This window comes from Limulus polyphemus, unplaced genomic scaffold (assembly GCF_000517525.1).
Source record: "Limulus polyphemus unplaced genomic scaffold, Limulus_polyphemus-2.1.2 Scaffold98, whole genome shotgun sequence".
In the NCBI taxonomy this organism is placed as follows: Eukaryota; Metazoa; Arthropoda; class Merostomata; order Xiphosura; family Limulidae; genus Limulus; species Limulus polyphemus.
In genome coordinates, this window is record NW_013665708.1 from 1133712 (window position 1) to 1152946 (window position 19235).

General features: G+C 33.0%; 1 protein-coding gene across 1 annotated transcript in view; it reads right to left on the bottom strand.

The window, feature by feature from the left end:
• Positions 1 to 19235, bottom strand: part of LOC106469680 (sodium-dependent neutral amino acid transporter B(0)AT1-like) — a 58750-nt gene that overhangs the window by 17931 nt on the left and 21584 nt on the right. Inside the window, 6 exon segments of the mRNA XM_022399119.1 lie at positions 1302 to 1489; positions 8065 to 8266; positions 8726 to 8836; positions 13518 to 13731; positions 15433 to 15688; positions 16689 to 17039. Coding sequence (XP_022254827.1) covers positions 1302 to 1489; positions 8065 to 8266; positions 8726 to 8836; positions 13518 to 13731; positions 15433 to 15688; positions 16689 to 17031 — 1314 coding nt within the window. The 5' untranslated portion in view covers positions 17032 to 17039.

Genomic DNA, 19235 nt, shown 5'->3' on the forward strand with positions numbered 1-19235 from the left:
CTTTCACCGCATTATATTACCAAATGTCTAAAACATCAAGTGATATACATTTTCTACAGACAACTTGCCCACATTATATTACCAAATGTCTAAACACATCAAGTGATATACATTTTCTACAGACAACTTGCACCACATTATATTACCAAATGTCTAAACACATCAAGTGATATACATTTTCTACAGACAACTTGTACCACATTATATTACCAAATGTCTAAACATATGGATCATTTGTACCACATGATAATACCACATAACTAACAATTTTATACTTTAAAAGATCATTACCTTCATTCTGATTTGTTGTGGCATATCAAAAATGGATAAAATATTACACTCCACCAAATTAACCTATTTCACACTGTAATAGTTGTTGTCAAGCTGTTTGATAATATAAATAGCCTCTCAACCATTATCGTGTCTTTCGAAGTGCCCTGATATTGGGTGAAAGGTCTCGTCGGCAATGGATATAGGAGATATAGTGTGATAGACATATTATTATATACTCTTTTTTTTTATAATCACAATACCAGATGGATAAACATTTTATTCGTTTTTTTTGCACCATATATTACCTCATGACTAAACATTTAACAGACCATTTGTACTACATTTTATTAACCCAAAACTAAACATTTTATAACACATTTGTAACATACTATCTTACCGCAATAATAAACTTTTTATATAGACCATTTGTGTCACATAATAGTATCACACAGCTAAACATTTTATAAAGAGCATACTTACCATATCACATTACCACAAGGTTAAACATTTCATATAGACTATTTGTACCAGAAGACTAAACTTTACATATATAAGTCATTTGTACCACATCGTATTACTGCATGTTTAATATGACTCACATCATAATATCACATGGCTAAACATTTTGTACATACCATCCATATATATATCACATCACCAAAACAAATGGCTAAAACCTTCCTATGTAGAGCATTAAACTTCTAATTTCAGGCTAGGATGTCCACAACTTTTTTACAACTAATAATCACTTTTTATGTTATATGAGATTATGTAAATTCAATATGTGGAATATTTAATGAATAATGAAATACTTTTAACGGAACATTTAATACACAATGCAGGAATAGGTGAGTGCTTTATAAGGAATACTGGTACATAATGTAGGAATAATGAGGTGCTTTATATACAGTATACGATGGGCAGTTACCGATATACTTTATAATAATTTTTGTTTCAGTATTAATGTCAGTTCTAAGATAATTTAAATGTTGATAATATTCATGAAAAATTAAGAAAATACTTCGTACCTTTTCCAGTTCCTTCTTCAGGTCGCACTCAGGAAAGTCGAACGGAAGAAAGTTGTCTGAATTATTCAGAAGCTTTGCTACTTCTTCTACGGTTAGTGTCGAAGGAATCACTGACGAGTTGAAGAACGGACTTAGGAGGTCATAACGCTCCTGTACGCAGCGCTCGTGTACTTTGTGAGCTTTGAAACCTGCGTTAAAATCAAAATATTCACACGAAAATAAAACGGTGTCTGGTTGATTAAAACAGGAGAGTTTGAAAGGAAAACAAAAATTACAATTTTAGCTTCTCCTCCAAAGGTAAGATATTCTAATGATGAAATAATAAGAACTATGAAATGTATACGAAAGAAATATAACGAGAAGTACGAAATATGCATAGAAAGCAACACAGTGAGAACCATGATATATGCATGAAAATCAAAATAACAAGGACTATGAAATATCCATAAAAAAGCAAAATCACGTAACATGTATCCCATCTTCCCACAGATCTATAAGTTGTTGTTTAAGCATTGCTTTTACTTCTTGGTCAATATGCTTGTTTCTCGTCTCTTCTACGGAGGATGAAAATGATGGATCAGGAAAAATTCACCATTCAGAGAAAACTAAACTGTGAAATCAATATATATCCATACATATCTCTACAGCACCAAATCATTGCACAATATAAACATAAAATCCTCTACAAATATAAAACTTCGTCGTTTAATTACAGCTCAGAAGCTATACAAGCAGGACACCTGAGAGATACATAACTGTTTTTCGAAACCGGGATATCGATAACATTTTGAGGGTCCGCTGTTTGAAGACATCGATTTATATGATGCAATGAACATACATATATTATTTCTGTAATTAAGTCAAATTCAACAAGAAATATGTTCTCTAAATCTTATGTTTTTAATACAAAGAAACCCTCTTTTTATTATGATTTTACTACATATATGTTTATACTGGTCTGCAGACATATGCTTGCTATTGGTTTACATGCTTATTCTACTTTCACTATTAAACATTATTGTCACAGCTTTACATTAGTTAACATGATTGTTTTTGTTTTACAACGGTTCACTGGTTTGCTACTTACTACTTTACATAGATTAACCTGCTTGTTAATACTTTATATCGGGAAACACGTTTCTACTTTGCATCAGATAACATGTTTATTTCTTTATAACAGTTAACATGTTACTGCTTTGCAATGGATATCATACTTGTTATTACTTTAGATCAGTTAAAATTTCACTATTTTACATCGGTTGACATACTTACTATTACATATTACTAGAAAACGCAGAATATAAAACTAGATTGATCTACAAACATATGTCACACTGTAGATAAGTCATTTTGTCAATTAATTCAGTTTATGTGGCATCTAATCTAACACATCATCTATCTGTTAACTATCCCGAAATTACAAGCTTCATTCACTAAAGCTCTACGTTGAGCGAACTATAATAGGCTCAACTCATGCAGTAAAGTTCACAGTAAAATAATAAGAAACAGGAATATTATTTTTTAGTTTAACAGTTTTTGCTACATATGACTAAACAAACAATATGATCTGCAAGAAATTAACCGTTTAGTAATTTTGTAAGTTATATTTTTAATGTTGTAATTTAATTGTTAATTAGAGAGAGCTGCAGGTTTTAATGAAGATGTTTAGATCAAAAGGTTTAATAAGACAGGCCTAGAACACTTAGAAAGTTCTGATATAATAATATCCGAACTTACCTAAGTAGAGTCGCTTTAATTAATCTTAATAAATATAACTCAGCATATATAAAGGCCATTAAATTCAAGTAGAGAGAAAAATTGAGGCATTAAAATTTCGCTGTGAAACTTTGAAAGTAACTGTCATGAAAAATTGCAACAAAAAAGTAAAAATATTGTATGGATCCGAGGGTATCGGAGAGTATAAATAAATCTGTGAAAATTAAATCATAATTTAGCTGAAAACAGAGGAGATAAATTACCATTACAGCTGACGAGTTTTAGGGAAAAAATGTATTAATGAAAATATATAATTATATTTGAAACCACCAGAAACTCCCCTAGGAGTTTAGATACTTGTATCTATCAATTTTCAACCATTTTTATTAATTATCTCGAAAACAGAATACTCATATTTCAAACTATCAGAATGTCCTCCAGGAGTATAGGGATTTATATCCATTCATTCTGTCTAAATGTCTGAATAAAATCGTAATTAATAAGGTTGTTTAAATATGATAGTAAGTCTAGTTTTGATTGGGCTTTATTTGTGCTTAAGTTCTTCTAGAAGAGATTGTGTAGCTAAGTATTGGTTCAGGTAATAATGATGTTAAAAATGTGGTTTTCTAAACATGTGTACCAAAATTAACGAATTTCGCCCCCAAGGACTCGCATTTTCTGTCCAGAAACATTTTTATGTCACAATTTTTACGTAAAAATCTTGCAAAGCATTGGAAACAAATAGGCCTAATAAACTTGAACAAATCACTCTACACTGCCTAACATACTGCGTGATCAAGTAGATGAAGTGACAATAGATTCAAGACATGACTAATATTTGTTGTTGTTTCCATCTAAAACAAAATTATTAAAAAATGTCCAGCGTTTTTCAAATCGATGTAAAAGTGCAGGGATGTTGGTAATACTTTTGTATTTTTTATACATGACAGATTTATTTCTTTATTTTTCTAGATTATCTTAGCACAGCGGTAAGTTTGCGGACTTACAAAGCAAGAAACCGGGTTTCGATACCCATGGTGAGCAGAGCACAGATAGCCCATTGTGTAGCTTAACTTCAAACAAATAAAAAAACAAAGGTTATCTTGAAAATAAACACGAAAGCACTAATCTTATAGAATGTCACTATTCGTCAGACCACCAATTTGCTCTTCTAGATACTTTAGTTAGTATTAAAAGATTCCAAGAGTCTTTTTTTTTACTAGTGTTATTTAAACATAACTTGTTATATTGCGCTTTAAAAAAGTCACAAGTGGGCGGGAACTTTCTTACAGAGGACACGATAATGTCAATAATTCAAGAATTTAAAAAAAAGAAAAGAATTTGATTGTATTATAAATAATATATTATTATCTTATCGTGTTGACCCCTAAAGAAAAAATTAAAATGTGATGTTCCTAAATGACTTTAAATAGGTAAAATAGCCAGTTTAGCGTCACAATACATCCATATGTCACCATAGTACTACAACTCTTTATGCATATACTATTACAACTGTTTATAAGAAAATACATCCATACATCATTGCAATACAACTATTTATAAGAAAATACATCCATACATCATTGCAGTGCAAACTATTTATAAGAAACTACATCCATACATCATTGCAGTGCAAACTATTTATGAGAAAATACATCCATACATCATTGCAGTGCAACTGTTTAACACCGCAATGCATCCATTTTCACTATAATACAATTGTACATGGACGTCAGCAGAAATCTTTGGGCCCGGGCGAAGTAATTTTTCTGGGGGGCCCCACCTATGGGATTTTGCGTTTTATACGCGTGAGCATGTGACACGCTGGCTCAAGCGAAGTTGAAAAAAATGTGCGAGTCATCTTATATGTAGTTTACTACTGCAGTGCAACTGTATACCACCGTATTGCAAATACATACCACTGCACGACATCTTCAAGTTGCTAAAATATATTTACACCTACTATGTTATGTCATATCCCACTAGTATGTCTATAATCGCATTCACTAGCACGTGAGCGTTTTTTTTTCTAAACAATGAAATAAAGTCTAAAGTTATAGGAAACAATTTGAGCCATATAAAAAGCGAGTTAGGCTAGAGTTAGTTTTGGAATTAGTTATTTAACAAGTATGTTCGTTAGTTGATGAGTAAACAGTGCACGAATTCGTTAGTTTATCTCAGCCTGTTGATTAGTTCATTGCTGTGAATATTGAGTTTGTATTTCGACGAAGATATCGAGATCGGGAATTAGTGAGTATGGTTTTTGGTAGATTTAGTTTATTTGGGAAGTTAAGTTTTCGGTGAAAGTTCATTTCAGTTAAGCGTGTTAGTTTATGTGGTGAAATTAAAAGTCTGTGTTATCTTTAAGTGTACTGGACTTTCCATTATTATTGTTTTCCAAATAAACCAAAAGCAACCAACCGATAGAAATGATTACAGCATAATACGACTACATATTTATACTGTCGTACCGAATCCGAGTTTTTAATGTGTAATAACAACCTCTACACTACAAACAGCTGCGCGTTTTCAGTTTGTGTACAAACAATATAGTATATTCGATGACGAGGAACCCCCTTTGAGACTAATAATGGCTGGTATATTAAAGTTTTTCTTCATTACCCATTCAAGCCGTCTCCAGCCATTATTAATATAGTATATTATAAATAGAAAAACCTACTAAACTGATTTTTTTTATCAGGGGGAGACAAGAGTGTGAGAAACAAAACTATTAAAGATGAAGAATTTCTAGTGAGTTGCTTATCTAATAATTACTTCCCTCCATATAAGTTATTCTTCCTTTTTTATGTGTTTTCTATGTAAGTTCTCGGCTATTCTTTTTTTTAAATTTTAGCTTAATTAACAGTATTATTTATATTGTTGAATATATATATATATATATATATATATTATTATTTTTTATTATAAAGATCATTTTGCATTGTTAGCTAAATATATGGGCTTAGAACTAAGCTAAATCTCCCAAGTTGGCGAAACATTGTGAGATGTTATTGGGATCATACGTGTAGGCATGGTGGGTCTGGCGGGTGAGTGCACTCCTTATATACACCCACGTATGTACAAAACATGTTTAAAAGGCATAAAACAGCCTCAGATACCAGCAAAATGCACAATTTCTCGTGAACATTATAAATGTCTTTCCAAAAGTGTATACCATGGAACTCTCATTAATGCTACGCACCCATTTCCAAACTAAGCATCTCTACCCCTTACAAGTTTGGATTATGGTAAAAAATGTCGTTAACCGGCAATGATGAAATAAGAATGGTATAATATCGATATTCATTACTGGAATAATTTTTTATTTCTGATTTATTTATGTAGCATGCTTCGATCAAAAGTTAATGATAATTATAATTTTCCACGTATTGAGTTATTATTATTGGTAGTAGTATTTCCTACGTCACGAGTTACTGCTATTTCCAATATCATAAACTATTCTTATTATTTCCTATGTAATAACGTATTATTATTACTTCTCTCATCGTAAGTTAGCATTCCTAACATAAAATATTCGCGCTAATCAAGATTCACAGAGGTCCCAGTGTATCAACCAAGCCACTCCATTATCTCCAATTACTTCTATATCTACCCTCAAAGGAGGTCCGTAACACCCTTGTACACCCCGAGTCCCCCTTCCAAGTTTGGTCCTGCTAGCTTCAGAACTGTGGGAGTAGTTGGACATACATACATACATACAAAATTAAAAGCTGAATTAACATAAGATTAATATTTCTGTGTCATAAGTTATTACTTGTGGATATTTCTGTATCATAAAGATTGGATGAAACATTTTCCAAGTTTGCGTAAACTTATCTTGAGAAAACTCCACAAAGATGACATGTAATTTGTAAAAAGGATTTAAAATTTCACTATTTTATTCTGGCAGTATATCTCCAATCATACATCGTAGACGTTCCTCGTTAAAGTTTTTGTTTTTTTTACATCTTTCCCAAGTACTACGAATGAAAATAATGTAATATGAAAGGTTGATCATATTCGGCTCCCAAAAAATACGGAAATGTGTCCGTATATCCGTCGTTATCAACGGGCACAGACCATTTCTGATAGGACAATGAGAAATAATATTCTACATATTTCCACTAAGTTTCATAAAAAGAGTGAGTTTTAGAGCAAAAATAGTGTGAAAAATCGGTTCTTATGTTAACAGATAGGGATTTTTTTCATTTTTGTGACCTTAACATTTGACCTTGACCCTTCAAAAACAAATAACATTTAAGTTGAACCATAGTCCAAATGTATACCAAATCCATTCATCCATTTTTGAGAAATCTTGCTGACGAACACACACAGAGGTGAAAACATAACCCATGCCCACTTTCGGTGGCAGAGGTAAAAATCGTATAGTACAGCTAGTACTGATCACTATAACTAGAGAAAACAATAACCGTTTTATATTATAGCCAGTATTGATCAATGTAACTAGAGAAACTAATAAACGTCTTTTATTATAGCCAGTATTGATCAATATAACTAGAGAAAACAATAAACGTCTTTTATTATAGCCAGTATTGATCACAATATATTTTATTATAACCAGTATTTATCGCAGTAACTATAGAAAACAATAAACATTTTGAACTGTAACCAGTGTTGATCAAGATGTTGAAAATAATAAAAATCTTGTAATATAACCAGTATTGATCAAAGTAACTAGATAAAATAAAAAAATATTTTATTATAAACAATATTGATTAAAGTAGTTTTAGAAAACAACAAAAACCTTATACTATAGGCAGAATTGATCAGAGTAGTTGACAAAAAAAATAATGAAAATCTTTTAATATGATCAGTATAATATTTTATTATAACCAGTATTGATTAGAATATCTACAAGCAAATATTTTACTATAGTCAGTATTATTCGGAGCTGCTACTACAACAGATTCACAGTACTCAATAATTCTGTTCTACGGCACTAATGTGTAAATAACCGATTTGTAGTAATATCAATAGAAAACATTGACAGTTTTGTACTATATCAGAATTATTTGTCATATCTTACCCAAAATTGAAAACACAACCAGTCCTGCAAACAAGGAAGTTATTGCATTACATGCTGACACGATAATAGCATCTCGATAACAGTTGTTATGAACAGGGTTATACGAAGAGAAAGCTATTAGGCCTCCAAAAGCTAAGCCTAATGAGAAGAAGATTTGTGTTCCAGCTTCCAACCAAACAACAGGATCGGCGAGCTTCCCCCACTACAAATGATGGTAAAGTGGTGTTAAGTTCTGTAATTATATGAACAAACTTTTGAGTATTTTAGTAGTAAAAATATTAAAGATTTAATGTCTTATACCCCTGGCCAAATCTGTAGATAATAGTTTAGTAAAGAGTGTACACAATGATTTGAGTGGACTCATAAATATTGTTTCATAAATGAAGATACACATCTTGTTGGGTTTAGAGAATCTTTACTGAATCGTGAAAAAGGTGAAAAAGAGAAGTAGGAAAAAGATTACATAAAGAAAAGAAAATGTAAAATAGAGCATCAGTAGTCAGTGAATTTAAACACAAAATTATAAGTTTCCCACAAATTACAGTTTTGTTGTTATTTTAACTTCTCTCTTTTGGGCTTAATTTCAACCACCTGTTTGAGACTTTTAGTTAAAGTATTTTAAAGGAATGTATACAATGCTTAGTTTAAAACAGTGACTTACATCTGGAGTGAAGAGATGTTTAATACCATCCTCCATTCCTTCTAAAGTAATTCCACGGAAGAAGAAAATGACTAGAACTAAGTAAGGAAAGGTAGCCGTAACATAAACTACCTGAAAGGATGAAAATAAAGATTTCTATAAACTTTCTAAAGCAATACACTTTACGATTTAGGTAGAGTAAAATTACATGAAACAATAACAGCAAATATTTCCCTGATACGGGAGCAACATATTATATATATAGTAAACTTCCTTTAACTATAAAAATAAAACTTTCGCTTAAATAAATTTTCTAAAATATAATTTACGACTCCAGGTAATGTAAACTATCTATGAAAATATCCTCTTTACTCAGACTACCTAAACAACGTAACAAATAGTATAATTTATTATGTTAATCTTGTTATATGAAAACATTGCATTTACTTTTGTCAATTAGTTAACTTTCATTAATAAACAGAATCAGTTTGGAGTCTTCCAAAACTTTTAAACACCAAATATTCATAGGGGTTCAAACAAAATGGGGAAAAAACATGAAATGGGTACAGAAAAGGAAAAATATCGTTAAATCACAAGGTGAATCAATGAGTTTAATGTGTTTAAACAGTAATGTGGATTAAAGTAATGATTTTGAAAAAGTGAATTACTTTAATGAATGTCATGTTAAGCAAACAACAGTGTGAACGATATTCATAAATAGGTGGTGTTTATGTAACATTATAGTTAAAATTAATAATTATAATTATCTGCAAGTAAAATATGGTTAAATTAATAAACAGTGGGATTGTAAGTCGAAATTTTAAGTTGATAAATATAACAGTTTTTAAATAGAAATTTGGCTTAAATATATAAATATATTGAAATGTAAATAAAAAAGTGTAATGATCAATAATTAGCAATACAATTTAATCTGATAAACATAACGATCTGTAAGTAATGGTACGGTATAAATAATAAACTTAATGATACATTAGTAACAATATAACTTCAGTCAAAAACATCCAGTGAGATGTAATAGAAATACGCATTAAATTAATACATATTATGGCCTGTAAATATAAAAAGTTAACACATATAGTGAGATGTAATAGAAATAGGCATTAAATTAATACATATTATGGCCTGTAAATATAAGTACAGTAATCATTAATTAACAGTATATGGTTGTTTTAGAGTAAACTTACACAATGTCTACCGCAGGAATCGAACCCCAGATTTAAGTATTGTAAGTCCATAAGCTTAGCGCTAACCCAATGGGGTACGTTAACAACAGCATATAAATGACAAACATGATAATATGCTTCTAACAATAGAATACAAGTAAATAAACAAAATGATGTGTTAATAATTAACAACAATATAAATAAAATGAATAAATATTGTGATCTAAAAAAAAAACAGAAAAAAGAATACGGTTCAAACACTAAGTATTATAGTATTGAAGTTTTCAAACATATCTTAAATGTATTCTGCATATTTTATGAATAAAAAAATATACCATCGAGTAAAGAAAGTCGTTCACGTTATTTCATATATCAAGAAAAGGCTCATACATTCTTGCTTTTACCATTTCTATTTCGGAAAATCCTTGAGAAATATGCCTAATATAGATTAAAAATATTTCCCATATTTTCAATCTATGATCAAGGTAAATCTACGAATGATTCAAACATACCTACACCTGTTCTATACTCGAAAAAAAACATGATAATTCTGTATATGATATATAAAAAAATCACAAAAAAATAGGAATGACTAAAATATATAGATATAAATCGTGTAATACATAAAATTCTTATAAAATACTTCTGATTCCTGAAAACATAGACATAATACATAGAAAACACGCATAACACGTGAGCGATACACAGAAAAAAAAATATCCAGGCATGATACACACATAAAATAAGGAAAATACGCAAACGAAACACGCAGAACAAGAGTAATCTTAAAATGATACAAAAATCGGGAGGATCTGTAAATGATACAGAGAAAACAAGGAAAACCTGTAAACGATACAGAGAAAACAAGGATAATCTGTAAACAATCCAGAGAGAAAACAAGGATAATCTGTAAACAATCCAGAGAGAAAACAAGAAAAATCTGTAAATGATACACAGAAAACAAGGAAAATCTGTAAATGATACACAGAAAACAAGGAAAATCTGTAAATGATACACAGAAAACAAGGAAAATCTGTAAACGATACACAGAAAACAATGAAAAATCTGTATACGATACAGAGAAAACAAGGAAAAATCTGTATACAATACAGAAAAAACAAAGAGAATCTGTAAACAATGCAGAAAGAAATCAAGGAAACTTGTAAACGATACACAGAAAACAAGGATAACCTGTAAACGATACAAAGATGCAAGGAAAATTTTTAAACGAAATACATAAAACAAGAACAATCTGAAAATGATACGTAACAAATAAGGATGGTGTGTAAGTGATACATAGAAAACAAAGACAACATGTAAATGATACACAGAAAAAAAGGGGAATCTGTGAATGATGCACAAACATAAGAAAAATGCGGGAACTTTACACTTAAAAATAACTAACAGATTTCGGCATCTTTTTCAAAATGATTCGAAAATGTTACAAGATTAGAATACTTTGTTTAACATTTTTTTTTAGCTGAAGCTAAATTGTAAAGATGTTGTCTGCTGCAGGAATCGAAAGAACAAATGGGAAACGTTGTATAGAGTTTTGTCTCCTCAAAGAGACAGAACAACTCTGAAACGTTATATCGCTCCATAATAACCGTTTCAACGACATAACTGAACTGGTCTGGTTTTTTGGTATCTAAGTGAAAGATTGAAAAAATCACAATTACCAGTATCTAATATAAAAGCTTTAAATTAAGACTTAATACACAAACACGTGCAGTTTTGTACATAAGTATGGTAACGGTGAAAAGAAAGGGAATAAAAGGGAAATACTGTGAAACTGTCTCTCATTCATCGTGTGAAAATGAACTGCACCAGAATACAGACACGCATTGATAACTAACCAATCAAAAAGGACACCGAGTGTGTGTGTGTGTGTGTGTGTGTGTTGTTTTCTTACAGCAAAGCCACATCGGGCTGGCTACCTGCTGTGTCTACCGAGGGGAATCGAGCCCCTGATTTTAGCAGTGTAAATCCGAAGACTTACCGCTGTCCCACCGGGAGACACTACGCGGAGTAATACTAAGATTTACAAAGTTCCGCTCTGAGAAGCTCAAAAGGCAACGAAACAGTTTGGCTTAATTATATGGAGTATAATGCAGGAGATATGAACAATATTCCACAATTACACATTGATAAACTCTATTGTAACATTAAAACAAGGGGTAATGCTCTGTATAAAGCAAGAGGCTCACATATAAAATAATAGTGCGTTATACCACTTATTCCCTTTCTTTTGTATTTTCTGTGATAATGTTTTGAACCGTCTAGTTGCTATGATTCGTTTCGTGGCTCCTGCATATGTATTGCTTGCGTGTTTCCATAACTATTTCCATTACTTTATATATTAGGAATACCGAAAAAAAATTCTTCATTTATTAGACAATAACAATGACCAGATGATTAACTTTAAGCTTTAACAATCATTTTTTCCGTTTTGTACACTAATTAATTGTTCACATTATTCGTGAAACAAACATCTTCATACATTGTACACATGAAAGAAACATCTTCACAAAATATTTAGCTTTTAAAATGTAACAAAAAAGTGCAAAACCCAGAATTATTATAAGTGATTTATATTTTATAAGTTTTTGTTCTCTAAGGTAAATGCAGCCTTAAAATAATAATGTATAAATATCAAAATGTATAAATATCAGTCTTTCTGGAAAAAATATTCTTCGTCTTATTGGTTACTTAGAACATACGTAAACTTGGCACTTAGGTCAACATGTTACTTTCTGGATCTTATCTCGGGTAATTCCACACTTCCGAGTATGTTACACACGATTTCTATGCAAAGAAATAAGTTCCTTTGTTAAAAACTTTGTTATGAAAGACATACTCTTGAAAAAACATCGGGAATCCTTTTTATAAATACATATTTCCACCAAAAAACTTTATTTTATTCTTCCCTTGGAAATAATAGCTGGTTAGTACACTTTATCTTTTTAAAGGAAGTTTGTTCTTTGTTAACAAAAATCTTGCCTGGTTAAAAAAATGACATATATCTGATCTTAAATATTTAATACTTATAAGAAGATATTCTCTTGAATAAAGACCTTTATTTTCCATAAAAAGTAGTCTCATAATTCCACGTGTTGTCTTTCCAAAAGAAGCTTTCTTTTTAAACTACTCACCTTACCTTTCTAGAAAAAGCTACCCATTGAACTTTTCTACAGAAAGCTGTTCCCTTGGTCGTAGGTATTATCTTATATAGTTAGCTATCTCATTGATGACACACATGTGACATTTCGTGGTTGTAGGTGTTACCTGATATAGTTGTTAGCTATCTAATTGATCATATGGACACGTGAGTTTTCTACAGAAAGCTCTTCCTTTGGTTGTAGACGTTACCTTACATAGTTAGCTATCTCACTGATCACACATGTGACTTTTCTTCTTAATAACATATTTTTATCTCGCGAAATAAAGTTATTATCACATATGCTGCTTTTTCAGGGAAAATTATCTCCTTAATCATATGTATAATCATCATGTATTATTCTAATTGCATAAGCTATTTCCTCAGTAAATGTTGTCCCCCCCCCCCTATTTAAAAAAAGATTTAAATTTAGTTCAAACATTTTTCCATAAGTAGTGGTTATATACTTTACCTTTCCGGAGGATGCTATACCCTTGATCATACAGAGGTAGCACAAAATCCAAGCTACCAAAAGACACAGAGCGATTCTCCAGTTGAAACTACCAGTTATTTCTAGACTTTCCGAAATGTCCAAAGTCTCTCGATACCAGAAGTATTGGGTTGGACTACTTTTCTGAAAGTTAACAGATTAAAATCAGAATGTTCGAGAATCTGAGGCTCTACTGGTATAATCTATATTGCTTGAATTACATCTAGAACATCTATATTGATAAACAATCTTAGAAGTTAGCAGTTTGGTATTTTATCTTTTCAATATAATTATATCAGTTGTCAGTCACAAATTATTCTGTAGTAAGCTAGCAAGTATATAGATGGACATCCAAACAAAGAACTATAATATATATTTGTTCTTACATATTAAAGTGTTTATAAATCTTAAGAATGTTGAACCTGGTTGTTAAGTAATATAAAAAATCGTACATATATATTAGTATATAAATATATATATATAAACACATTTTTATGTTAAATAAACCAACAGATATTATAGATATAACCAAAACACAAACATACACACATAGCTATTTATACAGAGAGAAAACATATGTGAAATTAAAAAGTGGTCAAACAGTTCAGTACCCTGAAAGACTGAGATGTAAAATTAACCAAACATAACTACGCACATACACATACAAAGGTTGAGTACGTTATATTAACACAAATTTGGAGCATCTTTATAATCCATGTCGCCATGTCCGGTCATGCCTATCTCACGACCGTGCATCTTAACAATATCCCTTTAGCGAGGTTTCACTACAAAAGTTTGTTTGTTTGTTTGTTTTGAATTTCGGGCAAAGCTACACGAGGGCTATCTGCGCTAGCCGTCCCTAATTTAACAGTGAAATACTAGAGGGAAGGCACTAGTCATCACCACCCACCACCAATTCTTGGGCTACTCTTTTACCAACTAATAATGAGATTGACCGTCACATTATAGCTCCCCCACGGCTGAAAGGGCGAGCATGTTTGGTGTGACGGAGATTCGAACCCGCGACTCTCAGATTGCGAGTCGAGCGCCCTAACCACCTGGCCATGCCGGGCCCACTACAAAAGACTCTCATGTTAAAAGCACACAACTCATCCTTCTGGGCTTTCGATAATCCATGTAATGTATGAGGACAAAGGTTTTCCAGCACCCCTTTCATAGATAAAATCGCACAGAAATTCATAGGTGCAGCAAGCATCGACCTGGCTTGTATGTCTTTCTACAGAATAGTATGATCATTCTCCAGCTGCTAGAAGTATGCGACGATTGAACGAAAGGTGTGACTGGAATTCTTAACTTTGTGAATACATACCCTGTTGATCTCGTGTCAAGACTGAGACCCTTCTTGATTATGTTCGTGGTCCAAAACATGCCTTTTCGAACAGCTCTTCAATGCTGGTCCCAGAGTGTGAGGTTAAAAAACTTTCATGTCTCTCTGACTATCTAGCTGTATCATAACCTGTTTAATTATTTTTTATTTTATCTGAGTATTATTTTATCTATCTGCTTGTCTGTCTTAATTATCTATAACTTATATACAATATCTTGAGTGCGTTATTTTAAAACGATTTTGAATATGCAAATCAGCAAGTCACATGATAACCGCAGCCGATGTAAAAATCGAGGTAGAATAGAATGTATGATAATTACATTTTGACATTGTTTCCGATGCAAAGTATTCATACTTTCAGACCATAAAGATGTGTTCTTATCGAGGGCTTAGAATTGTCATGAAGGAGATATTTCCTGCACTTAATGGTATTCGAAAAGAAAGCACTGTGGGTCAATTTGTGGCACCAGGACCATCCAGAAAGAGGCCTGAAACAAGTTGTACTCCAGCCGTAATAAACAAACTACGACGTATTTTATAGGTGAGAATCATTCTGACCAAGGAAGTGGTGACTGAAAGCTGTTGCCCAAATAGAAGAGACACCAGCCGATGATAGTGTTGTAGTAGAGAGCTACGTTAAACGACACAACAGCACTCGTTATCCCAATTCCTCCCATAAACGGAGACACCAGGTTCCAAGCACCGATGGCTCCCTTACGGAGTCTCTGACCAACAGCCAGTTCGAGAAAAAACAGTGGGATACCTTCAACAGCCAGCATGATAAGATAAGGGATGAGAAACGCCCCTGAAAATGAAATTAGATTAAATATTTAAGCATTAGAAAATAACGGAAATATGTATACTTCTGGTCCTGCAAACAAGGTTAAAAAGAGTGCACATTAGAAAATAAAGAGAAATAAAGAGCCATCTCATGCGTACGTGGGCTAAACTGCCAGGTCAGAGACTCTTAGGCTACGGATATAGTCGAAACTAATTTTGAACTGTTGACCAGAGGGAAGGAAGCCAGTTAGCAACAAACGCCGGTATAAGGGTCTTGCTCTACTCTTCGAACCGAATAATAGAATTAACTACAACTTTTATAACACATCCATAGTTTAAATGCAGAGTGTATTCAGTGGCATCACGTACCGGAACCTTCGATCTGCAGCCCGATACGCTAACTAATAGGCCCTAGAAAACAAAGGAATGAGGAAAGCTCCTGTAAAAGATAAGAATACAGGGATGAAGAACGCACCTGAAGCCAAGATTATATTAAACAACTTAAGAATTAGAAAACAGAGGGGCGAGGAATGCGCCTGAAAACAAGATAAAATCAAAGCCTTAAATACATAACACTCCTAGAAAATAATTACTTACAATGAAAGAAATGTGGGCACTTTGCTAGAGACAAGTTCGTCCAGACTTTGTAAAAATTACAAGTAAGGTTTCATGCTGCCATTATCCTCTAAACAAACACTTTTATTGTTGTGCTTTGAGATTTAAATAAACTATTTAAAAAGGATCAAAGAGCAAAGCTACTGAAATTATGTGGTATACTTTTAAGAGAAAACTTACAATTTAACTTAAGCATTTGTGTGAATAAATTGTAAAACGGATAACAGAAAATTAAAAAGAGAGCAAAAGTGTGTTAACAGTACATTAAAAGGTAGTAAAACTGGGATAACAGGACATTGAAAAAAAGAGTAAAAATGAGATAGCGATACATTAAAGAGAAAGTAAAAGTGGGATAACAGTATATTAATTAATTTCTAATTTCAATAAATCACTTGTTAGACTGAACTTACCTCCACCATTCTTTTGAGCTAGATAAGGAAATCTCCACACATTACCAAGACCAACAGCATAACCAATAGTTGCTAAGATAAATTGGATCTTGCTATCCCATGATTCTCTTTGTTCTGGCTCCTCTGGTTTGAACTCTTCTTTTTCGACCATAGAAACCATATCCATGGTGACTGGTCCCGTCGACAGTGGGCTGACGTCGGACTCGAAGGCCACGTTGGTTGTACCGTAAGTCTGTATGCTGCCATTTTCTACGATCAGCGGACCTTGCATTTCCTGAAGTTCAACCTTATCCCCTACCGGAAGTTCTCCCTTGGAAGTTTGTTTCCTGGGAATGTTCTGCATGTGTTCAGCTTTAAATAGAACTAAAAATGACTACAACTGATGTTATTCAATCAGAAAATATTTAATTTCAAATATAGTTAATTTCCATAAAATTCCTACCACGTCGCCTGCCGGAAACGTTTGTTTGGAAACATTTCTGGGAGTATTACTCAATGATTCAACTGATTCAACAGTCAGTCACCACCTTCTGTGCACCTATAACAGCCTCCGATATAGTAATCAGATATCAGCTTCAGTAAACCTTCAATAGTCTCCCGACGTATCAATCATTTATGAGCTTCAGTACATCTTCCAAAATCTCACGAAGTATCAGTCAAATATCAGTTTCGGTACACATTCAAAAATCTCACGATATATCAGTCAAATATCATCTTCAGTACACCTCCAACAGTCTCCCTATATATATAAGCCAGATATGATCTCCAGTACACCTCCAACAGTCTCCCTATGTATTAGTCAAATATGAGCTTCAATACACCTCCAACAGTGTCCCTATGTATCAGTTGTGTTGAAGGAATTGTTGATAACTTTAGAGAATCTGTTAAGAATATACATGGCTTGATTTGTAAGAATGTAAAATACTTAAACAAAGAAAAAGTTATTCACTCAAACAAAAACTTTCTATAATGTCAAACACAAAGGATACTTCTGTTTAGTATATGCCTTTTACTTCTGTTACAGCTAAAACACAGTATTAAACACTTCATATGAATGATTTTTATATGCCAATGCAGTAATGTGTCACTGAAGGTGCATGATGTGGCACCATAGACAATGTATTTAGTATATGCATATTTAGTTCATAGTAAATTCCTTACCATTTAGCAGTGCAGTGCCACAGGATGTACTTATTATTGGTGGTATATGTCACAGTCCATTCCAAGGAAAAATATTTATATGTGAAGATTGGTAAGACAGTATAGAGCCAAAAGATGCAACATTTGAAAGAAAGGATTATTCAGTGGTGTTATTGGAAGTGGAAAACTCACAAAGCAAAGTACTTAAAACAGCAAGAGTCTGAAATTACACCCTAAACTAATTCAGAAGAACACCATCTGAAAAGTGAAGAAATAGTTATGAAAGAGAACCCTTTAACCCCAAAATTAGTACAATTCCAAGTGTCACTTGGTACGTCCAGCAAATATAAGCTATGGTATACATTCAGAAGCCATTCGTTTTGTCCAGGAGACGCTAACTATAGTAAAAATACAAAAGCTTTTGTCTCTGTCCAGCAGGCACAAACTAGAGTATACACAGCGTGGTCACAAGTAAATAGACACCCCTTTTCAGAAAAAATGAAATTTTTCAGTCATATTCACATGAATTGATATATTTATGATTTAATTGACATCTAATAGATCTTCCTTTCGCTTCGTGGAGTTCGTTGATTCTTTGGGGCATCGTGAGAATCATCTCGTCAATTTTAGATTGTGGGATTTTCGTCCACTCTTGCTTCAAAATGTCTGGAGAATGCCTCACCAAGAGTTTTGGCTCAACAGATTGCAGCCAACTGTGAAGCATGGTGGTTTCAGCGTGATGGTTTGGGGGGCTGTTTGGGTTGGTGGGAGATCGAGCTTAATGGAGTGCGTTGGCAACATAAATTTTGCGAAATACGTCGAAATATTGGAGGAAGGACTCTTGCCACTTTACTCCTCGGGTTTCGTGGACAAGAACACAACGTTGTTCCAGGAAGATGGAGCACCGTGTCACACTGCTAGAAACACTCAAAAGTGGCAGGAAGAAAATGGTATCCAGAAGTTACCCTGGCCGAACCAATCTCCTGACATGAACCCCATGGAAAACCTCTGGGCCATACTCGACAGGCAAGTCCAGAAACAACCAAAAAAACCAACTTCGAAGAGCGATCTACTCCAAGGGGAAGACTGTATTGTTCTCAGACGAATCAAGATTCGCTCAATTTTCGGACAGTGGAAGGATATGGGAAAAAGTCCAGAGGCTTGGTCATCATATCACTTGCCCTCTTCTTTCGTCTGTCTATGTTGGCAGGTCTTAATAAGGGCTTCCATCTAGCTGCTCTGCAACGATAACCCAATCTGTGGAGAATCCGTTGAACAGATTTCGGGCTCATCCCACCAACTTTGGCCACTGCCGCAGTCATTAATCTGGGATCCATTTCAATGCTCCTCTTGACAGCCCCTTTTGTCCTCTTCGATGGACCAGGACAACCCGGACATTGCTCATTT